The sequence below is a fragment of the Orbicella faveolata genome, unplaced genomic scaffold (genome assembly GCF_042242905.1).
Source record: "Orbicella faveolata isolate gen_17 unplaced genomic scaffold, um_ofav_v1 contig_13, whole genome shotgun sequence".
Classification (NCBI taxonomy): domain Eukaryota; kingdom Metazoa; phylum Cnidaria; class Anthozoa; order Scleractinia; family Merulinidae; genus Orbicella; species Orbicella faveolata.
Genome location: NW_028301540.1, coordinates 13,027,441 through 13,037,422, shown reverse-complemented (window position 1 = coordinate 13,037,422; position 9,982 = coordinate 13,027,441). Strand labels below are relative to the sequence as shown.

At 40.7% G+C, this 9,982-nt stretch overlaps 1 protein-coding gene across 1 annotated transcript; it reads right to left on the bottom strand.

Moving 5' to 3' along the window:
• Positions 1-2,417: 2,417 nt before the first annotated feature.
• On the bottom strand, positions 2,418-9,686 carry LOC149115066 (uncharacterized). The gene is made up of 3 exons (XM_089285848.1): positions 9,333-9,686; positions 8,621-8,644; positions 2,418-2,957 (listed from the first exon to the last, which is right to left on the bottom strand). Exons 1-3 carry the CDS (start codon positions 9,385-9,387, stop codon positions 2,548-2,550), a joined length of 489 nt encoding a protein of 162 aa, XP_089141974.1. The 5' UTR covers positions 9,388-9,686; the 3' UTR covers positions 2,418-2,547.
• Between the last annotated feature and the right edge of the window lie 296 nt (positions 9,687-9,982).

Here is a 9,982-nt window from a genome sequence, read left to right as displayed (position 1 = left end):
CACCTACATTTTGTGTAGTGGTCATGTGCACATAGCCCATATCATCATCTACATCAAGGGAACCGATAAATCTTTGCTGAGAGCGGATTAATCGTTTTCTTTCATGCTCCGTTATCCGAGCGATTTTAAATGATTATCATGGAGTTCAACCAACAAATGTCAAGATGTCAAAATGTCAAAATGTCAAATGTTGTTGTTTATAGTGGTCAATGCGTTTCTCTACACCTAGCTAGTTCACAGGCATACCACGTTAAATGAAGGAAACAAATATATCAGCTAAACGTAATAGGCTTAAAAATCCCAACCGGCGGGAGGCAGACCAGTTGGCTATATACAAGCATAACCGAGGAGCTGAACTAGGGTCTACCGAGAAACAACTCCAGCTAAGTGGTCAGAGCGGGGCTTGAACCCGCGACCTCCGGATTTCAAGTCCGGCGCCCTAACCACTCGGGCACGCTGCCTCCGTGAAACGCAGTGAAAATTTGTGTCATGAACGTTCTGCTTCGCCAAGCTACTTCTTTGATTCAGTCCAGGATATCATGAACAGATCTTGACTTATACAAACCGTTTTCAAGCTGCCAGTTCAAGACACATCGTGCAAATGCACTCGACCGTGAAAGTATGAGAAACCACCAGTACACTGCTGCCCTATTCCCAGACACCTCCACCCCCTCCCTCCTTCCAACCTCCACTACCTGCCCGCTACGTTACGTTACTGTCACGTGCAACTTTCGCCCTGTGTTTTTGCAAAACTGCCGTGGTTCCCTGTCAAGGAAAACTCTCTAAGGTAAGGAATAATTCCTAAGCATTAAGTAAAGTTTTTGATTGCTGCTTCCTTGTTAGCACTGCCGTTTTCTAAAATTTTCATGTGTAACTCGACGATCAACTTCAGCTAATCGTAACCGTCTAAATGCGAAGTGTGTCAAATTTCAAAATTACTCCAGCTGTTCTTATTATATTGCGGGTAGATGCCTCCAAATTCAAAAGCCTAACTTCTTCTACTTGAGGATATGTTAGCAAAGCAAACAAAAGCAAAGAAACGTGGTTATTCCGACGAATGAAAGTCAAATCAAGAGCTGCCGTGTACTGATTTCTGAATGACATGAAAGGTCAAAGGGTCGCCCACATTACTCAAGTGACCTGTTTTGAAAATATTCTCAGAATTCGCCGTTTTATTTACCCCATTTTTTCTTCGCCTGATGTGTAGTTGAGATGATTGATCTCTCCCGGAGTGTAATCTCGTTGGGTGAAGCCATGTACCAGAGTGCTTTTTTGAGCCTTGAATTTCGTGTAGACACGGGTAAAAATTGTGCTTGCGTGACCCTCATTAATTTTGTGTAAATTACGTACGCGTACAAAGCCTTTTCTTACGCATGTTTTACTATACAGCTTTTTCAATTGCCCCAGCTGAATTTTTGTATGTTGTAAAGCAATAACAGGGCTTGCAAAATGTACTTTTCATTTACAATTTCGGTGTACCAGGGTATGAAAATTGCCTTCAAAAATGCCATATTTTTATATTGTTTTCAAAGTGCAAAGCCTAGCAATTTTCGGGCGCTCCTAAACCGACGTGAAAATGCATTTCTTGACAACATTTTTACATCGTTGTGTTGTAGTTGTGATGCCAAACATACTTGTAAAAGCTAAAGATCATTTTAATAGACCGAGCCGTCTTTCTCTGAGACTGATGTGAATATGTCCAAATTTTCGGCTGGATTTATTGCGGCCGCAGCGCGAAAACCGCAATTCTCCTTTTTGTTGGATTTCTCAAAATCGAAAACTCTCTGGCAAGTTTTAGTCTTATTTTTGAAAATAGTTCACCAAAGGGTTTCTCCTGGCAAAATATGAAGAAATCCGTGATTTCAGTTTTGAAGATCAATTCTCGATATTTACAGTCCCCTGGTCTTAAAAATGTATACTTTGTGATGGTTTGGAATTAAATCTTAGCACGAGAAAAGATTGAAAAAATGGTGTGTGTTTGGGTGAATCCCCACCTTAACTATCTTTGAATTTATCACCTGAGTTATGACAGTTTTATCGACAGAAACGCATGGCCGGTTGCAATTTCGACACACTCTACAAATTTTGTTTGTTACTTTGCATTATGGTAATGAATGATTGTATGTAGTTTCCAAATTAGTAAAAAGAAAAATGAAAACGCCAACAAAATTTACGCCTGCGCTAATTAATACTATTTATTCAGTTGGAGAGCATGGTAAAATTGCTCATATACCATGATGCCTAAGCCAATGAAAACTCTTCAATTGCATTATCCAATGATCCAGATTTTGAAAATATAATTCAATACAATGGAGGAGAAACTTACTTCCAAAGATTTAATGAGCGAAAGGTTATCTGCTGTAGTTATAAGAGATTGTAGTTGGATATATATGCCGTAGTCTGTAATCATTGTTTCGGTTAAAAGACAAATAACAAATAGCAGGCTAGGTCCTGTTATTCCTTTCAGAATAACATGAACGTGGTTGTAAAGACCATAAAATGCAGTATAGATGCCATGATTAGATATTGCGTGCAAAAGTGACACAACTAAAAGAGAAAACAAGATATCGGAATGCTGCCCTTACCTTGATATACTATTTTCTTTGGTTGGTGAGGTAGACCAACCGGCACTCCAGCTGCCGACTGCGTAAATCCACCAAGACATATTGTATTGAGTCGCGTCTCCCCGCAGGTCATGTTGATATCAGTTTGTATAACAATGCTCCCCTTCAGACTTGTTATACTAAGAGCATACTCCCCGACTACTTTGACTATTGAGCCGCTCTCGAACACAAGGTCACCAGTGAATGTTATGACGGCAACTGGAAAAGTGTAACCTGCAGAGGAGCTTCTGTTTTCATGTGAGGCGTGGTAATTGCAACTAGATGAACAATTAATGGACGGAGCAGTCGTGTTGATCTCAAGAACTTCATCACTTTTGAGTATAAGACCACCATCTGAAATGAAATGACAAATTTGAACTGGGAGTAAAAACAAAAAGAACAACAGTTTTAAGCTTTGAACACTTTAGGGACAATATATCATGCCTAAAAATAGAAAATTGGTTTTCATTGGTAGAAGTTAAGGAAGTCATTTTGTGAACCTCAAGCTAAAATTTGATTTGAGACTTGATTTCCGTTGAATGACATTTATACCTAATCGCACCTTTTTGGTACACTCTATACACTCTATACACTTCCAATTTGGTTATGGTAACAGATTAAAATCGCTAAAACACTAATGGTTAAAAACGTCTGGAATGAGCTAATTAATTGTACTAGTAAAGGGAAAACACTTTGAAAAGTATGTTTTTCCTTAGAGGTCTCACATCATGACTGTTTCGTTTAGACACATAGGGTAAATGACATACGATCATTGCACTGATTCCTCCGAATATTTTTCTTTTTTTGTGTGCACTTTCCGGCTCTTTCCTGGTGGAGGATGTCATTGCAGAAGTACTCACATCCCTGATCATGTCCAAGTTACTCAAAGACGCAATAACTCACCTAACTGACCAGAAAGGGGAGGATGATAAATGGATTGTTAGGCTGCTCAGAAATAACTTGCACAAATATATCACAAATCGAGAAAATGCTGATAGAAAATGTTCCAGCAAAGATGACAGTACACATCCTGTTGAGCATGTGGTCCTTTTTTCTGGTCAGTGAAGCCTTAACTACTACTGAGTCATTGTTTTTTGGTTCAAAACCGCTTAAAGATTTGAATGTGACAAAGAGAGAGGTCAGGGTTGAAGGCTAGTAAGGGGTCTCAGTTTAGCGTACTGAGGCCATCAGGTACGCTTCATATAAATACTGAGAAATGCCCACCGTCATCATAGGCTCTGGTAACCCTGGTAATGTGGCAATGTTGCTGCAGCTGAGTGGAAATGGTGGAAGGCGAGATTCCGGCGCCTTAATAACCGGAACCCATGGCTAAGGGAAGGAACTCTGACAGAAAATACACCGCCCTCCAGGTTATTGGGGGTTTAGCGTTGGGCTAACAACCCCACCTAGTGAAAATACCACTGTTACAGAAACACAGATGAAGCACCAAACATACACCAGCTGTCTTGTGAGAGGAAGTTCACCCTGTGAACGCATGACGACGCGTAGGCAAAGCCAGCAACATCGGATACCTAAATGATGAATTCTCCTTTCTTCAAGGCATAACATCAGTCTTCTTGCGATAGCAGAGACAAGATGGATTCAAACGGGCCAATTACGTCTCTCCACAGAAGAGCTGATATTATACTCTGGTCATACCCATAACGGGGCACCACACACTGAAGGGATAGGATTCATGCTATCTAGGCAGCGGAGAAGGCTCTCATTGGTTGGCAGCTAGTAAGCTCTAGGTTGATGACAGCCACTTTTAGAACGAAGCAAAAAAGGATCCTCGCTCGATTGATCATGAGTTACAAATGAGGCTAGTGATGAGGTAATGGACCAGGTTTATGAAAAACTCAAAAGCGTGTTGGGCCGCAACAGACCACAGAGAGAACTGACCATCTTACTGGGCGATATTAACGCCAAGATTGGAAGCTGTAAGACCGGCTATGAAAAAGTCACGGGTACGCATGGACTAGGGGACATGAAAAATAATGGGGAAAAGTTCGCAGATTTGTGTGCCGAGCATGAACTGGTAATAGGAGGGTCCGTTTTCCCGCACAAAAGAATACATAAAGCCACTTGGGTCTCAACTATACTGCTGAAAACCAGATAGACCACCTCTGCATATCAAGAAAGTTTAGAAGAACACTGCTGGATGTGAGGGTGATGAGGGGAGCAGATGCTAGTTCGGATCATCACCTCCTGGTGGGTAAGCTACAACTTAAGCTGAAACAATTAGGCAGATACGTGGCAAGCAGAGTGAAATACGACATCAACTCACTGAAAGATCCCTTTATTGCCCAGCAATTTTCTGTTACGACCAGGAATAAATACCAAGCCTCCAAGATATGCAGGACCCCGGAGATCCAATAGACAAAAGTTGGGATAGCCTGAAGAAGGTATGGATAGAAGCAAGCGAGGAAATACTTGGGCGAAAGAAACAACATAGCAAAGCTTGGATATCAAAAGACACCATCTCAAAGGTAGTTCTGAAAAGATTAAAGAAAGAGAACCTTAACAGGATACGCACAAGACTGCAAAAAGAAAGGGCCCATGCCGAGTACACTGAAGCAAACAAGGATGTTAAAAAAAGTGTGAGGAAGGACAAGAGGAAGTTCATTGATGACTTAGCAAAAGAAGCAAAAGCTGCAGCTAGGCAACACAACATGAAGATACTTAATGATACAACTAAGCAACTCTCAAGGAAGTTTAAGGCACCAAACCGCCAAATTAGGGATTTAAATGTCCGTCTACTAATAACAACAGAGGAGCAACACAAAAGATGGGTAGAGCACTTTCAACAGTTCCTCAATAGGCCTCCCCCAATAGAACCTCCAATACTGCTACCAGCTAACCAGGAACTCGATATAAGCTGTGAACCCCCAACCAGGGCTGAAGTTGAAAAAGTGATCAAATCCCTAAAGAACAACAAATCAACAGGTCCTGACAACATCCCTGCGGAGGTATTGAGAGCCGACATCAGTACCTCAGTGAACATGCTACATGGCCTTCTGATAAAGATCTGGGATCAGGATTGATACCATCAGAATGGAGAGAGGGTCCTGGTTAAGCTAGCTAAGAAAGGCGACCTTAGCTTCCGCAAGAACTATAGGGGAATAATGCTCCTGTCAACCACTGGAAAGGTCTTGAATCGTATAATCCTGGAACGAATGAGGGAAGCCGTGGATAGGATACTGCGGGAGAACCAAGCAGGCTACAGACTCTCAAGATGAACAGCAAATCAAATAACTACCCTGCGCATAATCGTGGAGCAGTCGCTTGAATGGAGGACGGCACAAATTTCATTGACTACGAGAAAGCCTTCAATAACCTGGACAGAAATGTCCTGTGGGACCTGATGGCCAACTACGGAACCCCTAGCAAGATCATATCACTTGTAATTAAGAACACCTATGAGGGAGCAAACTGCCGTATTCTTCATGAGTGAGACTTAACTGAAAGCTTTAGTATTAAATCAGGCGTAAGACAGGGCTGACTACTATCTCCATTCCTTTTCCTTTTTGCTGTTGATTGGATTATGAAAGAGACGATAACTGGCTCAAGAAATGGAATTCAATGGACCCTTGCAGACCAACTTGAAGATCTGGATTTTGCCGATAATTTTGCACTTCTGGCGCATACTCATTCTCAGATGTAGGCGAAAACGACTAAACTTGAAGTTATCTCATCTAAACTAGGGCTTAAGATCAACACGGATAAGACAAAGACCATCAAGATTAATAGCAATGCGAGTGAGCAGATCATGATCAATAATCTCGGCATAGAAGATGTAACATCCTTCACATACTTAGGTAGCATTATTAATATCACGGGAGGAACAGATGAAGACGTATTGGCAAGGATAGGGAAAGCACGCAGCGCATTTAATGCCTCAGCAAGCATCTGGAGATTCAGGGAAATAACAACAACCACCAAAATTAGAATTTTCAATTCTAATGTTAAGTCTGTATCGCTTTACGGGTCGGAAACATGAAGAATGACCGAGAAGACCATGTGAAAACTACAGACCTTTATTAATAGGTGCCTGCGTAGAATCCTTGGCATCTACTAGCCTGCCACTATCAGCAACGCTAGCCTGTGGGAAACCACAGCGCAAACACCTATGAGACAAGAGATGACAAGCAGAAAATGGACATGGATTGGCCACACACTCAGAGGACCAAATTACTGCATTGACCGACAAGCTCTTCGTTGGAACCCGAAGGGAAGTAGACGGAGAGCGAGAGCATGCAACGGCTGGAGGAGAGACATAGACCACACCATCCAGTCAAGAGGTCTTTCCTGGCACCAGCTGGAACGCCTGTCCAAGGACATTGGGGACTGGAGGGACTTTGTCAGTGGCCTATGTTCCGAGATGGAATAATTAAAGGCTTCAGATCTGATCAGAAAGACAGAGGTCTGTATCTATTGCAATGCAGAACACTGGAGTGATGAATATAGCAAGTGCTCTACCGTGACAGCCAAAAGAGGAAAGGTCAAGGAAAATTGTTTTATATGTCTAAAGCAAAGTCTCTGTCTAAGGGATTCCAGGACCAATACTAGGCCGTGTGTTTAATGCAGGGCAAGAAATCGTCACCTCAGAGGTCTCTGATGAGCAAGTGCTGATGCAAATTCCCACCTTCGAGGTAGATGATCTAGAAAAATCTAGAAAAGTGACCACAAGATTACTTGTGGATACCGGTAGTCAAAAAAACCACATCACCAAACAGCTAAAGTTTGTGCATGCAGGGGTATCTCAGACAATGTTAAATATCAGAAAAACGTTCTGGATCTTACTGGGAAGCACAACAGTGAAAAAAGTTCTCCTCAACTTCCAAAGATGTAGACGACATTAAGGAGGCCAATACAGAACTACCCTTTCCATACACAAGCTTAGACCAACTTGGAACCTTAAGACTTATATTGCTAGACGAGTCAAACCAGAACAGATAATATCTGACAACGCTCCACAGTTTAAACCTGAGAAGTTGGCCGTTAATGAGGCATGACAGTTCTCTACCACTAGTCTTGATACAAAAAGTTATCTAGCCAATGAAGAAATTGAATGGAGCTTAATCATTTAACTGGCCCCCTGGATGGGGGGCTTTTATGAACGTCTAGTGGGACGTACTTGTGAAACGGTCTTTTCGAAAGAATACTGAAAGAATTTGTTTGTCTAGTTGGAAACACTTTTTACAGAAGTCAAAGTTGTCGTTAGCTCGCGACCATTGTGAATGTGCGAGCTTATTTTGAACTCAAATGTGCACTTCCTATGCCTAAATCCAAAACTTGGTGTACTTTCCCAGCACCAGAAGATCAATATCAAGATCGGACTTCCTTGGGAGATTAGGTTCCTCACAGACAACTTGCCATGTTTGGAAACTGTGGTAAAACGAATTCGTATTGAGTCTGCGTGAAACAACCAAGAAACACTTAAAAGCTCATAGAATCCAACTTACAAATTAAGCCGCAAAGGGAGATATCGTACTTCTGTAAGAAAGTTCGTCACAAGGTACAGGGAATAAGTTGCGAATTATTGGAAAGCCCATTCTAGTAAAGATGGCGAAGTACTAACAGCCAGTGTTCGAAAAGCATCAGGAAAGTTGTGGAACCGAGCACTGAACTTTCTGTACCCTTTAGAATGCTTGGTCTGAACTAAGCGAAAAAACAAGATATACCCAAATAAACTGTTGCGGATACTGTCAACAAGCAACAGGATGAGCCAAACAAGCAGAAAAGTAGACAAGAACTTGCTTGCTTGGGGTGTTTCATAGAGATTATACACCACGAAATGCGTGGCAGGTCTCCGCGGAAGTCTTGAAAATACGTGTGTGTCAAGACGATGTACTGCCACTTTGTTGTATTGTTGTTGAACCGTTTTGGTACGAAAAGCTGAAAATCGAGTTCAACGCACATGGCCACGAACTTTGATGACTTTTTCCTTATCCCTTGTTTGAGGTTTTTGTTTAAAAAAAAATAAAATTTTTTCCTGTTTTTTCCTATTTACTTACTATTTATGGCTGATCCGGTAGGCGCTGAAAGTAATCATAAAGTTTGGATTAAATTCAAACTAAAACAAAGTTGAACAATTCCCAGGAAATTGTTAAAACCTTCAGATCTTGATCTACTTAGATATCGTTCTATATATAATGCCTAAACTATTACATGACAACTTGATAAAAAAACTTGTGACTGAGATACGACAAAATTTGACGGTAATCATGGTATAAATGGAGACAGGTTTAAAAGTTGTTTTCAGTGTTTTGTCCGTGTGACTATACCGTTAAGTCAATTAATAAAACTGGGTTAAGAGGCGAGAACCCGCTGCAAGGATAACTTTCAAGGGAATCTACGACCTTCTGCTGGTAGTAGCCAATTATTTTGTAAAAGATCAAAAACGGTTTTTTAGCTATTGTAACTAATCATGAGTATTAATTGAGTCAGTTTTTCATGAGGGCTTGGATATAAACAATTCTATGATACTGTACTGTTCATTATGTTTGACAGAATTCTGCTTCATCGCAGATCTGAATGATTGTCATAAGAATGTGGCGGTCAATATGATGCCAAGACAAACATTAAAATACAGGAGCTCTAAGTTGTCATAGGCCACGAATTTGTCACGGTAACTGGCAGTTTTAAACAAGACGATCACGTACGGCCACAAGGCACACAAAACCACCAAACACAACCGCACAAAGATTAAATGAGCGAATGGCTTACTTGTCTGTACTGTGCCAAAAAGAACAATGGCCTGGAGAATTATCGTCGCAATCATCTTTTATGCCTGCGACAAAAAATAATAATAATTCTTCAGTGTTTTATGAATACATAATATACAGAAATGTGCAAATTAAAACTACAAGCGTAAAATTCAGCCCGGCAGTTTCCTAGTCCAAGGCTAAAAATTAGCGGACTTCAAATGTTTAAGTGAATTTGAAACTCAGTGAACTGCATTGAATACAGCATCAATTGTTCTTTTTGAGGGCCAAGTTTAAAAAAAAAAGGTTCATTTAGCTTCCGGGTTGATTCCCGACCAATTTAGTTTTAGATGGAAAGCAAAAAAAAAAAAAAAAATTCAAACCAGTTAATATTCAAGCCAATGTTTCTGAGAATTTTCACTGAAGGTAATCGTATGTTATAAGATTTATGAGACTAAAATACTATTTAGTCAAGTCTTGTCTCAATACCGTTTCAAATTTTTATGTCACCTCGATATTTTTACTTTTGCCTTCAAAATAGTGTTCGAAACATAAACCTCGGACAACTGTAATTTTAATAGTTTTGTTTTTGTCAGTTGTATTTTGTCACCTTGAAACTTCACCCGCAATTTTCTCCAAAAGACTCCCATATGGGCTTTTAAAATTGTTTCA

Bases quoted from the DNA above. Each gene is read 5' to 3' on its own strand.
- LOC149115066 (XM_089285848.1), bottom strand. From the start codon at position 9,387: ATGATTGCGACGATAATTCTCCAGGCCATTGTTCTTTTTGGCACAGTA. The intron at 8,645-9,332 runs GTAAGCCATTCG...GATTACTTTCAG, and splicing joins TTTTGGCACAGTACAGACAA to CGCCTACCGGATCAGCCATA. The intron at 2,958-8,620 runs GTAAGTAAATAG...ATTTCATTTCAG, and splicing joins TACCGGATCAGCCATAAATA to ATGGTGGTCTTATACTCAAA.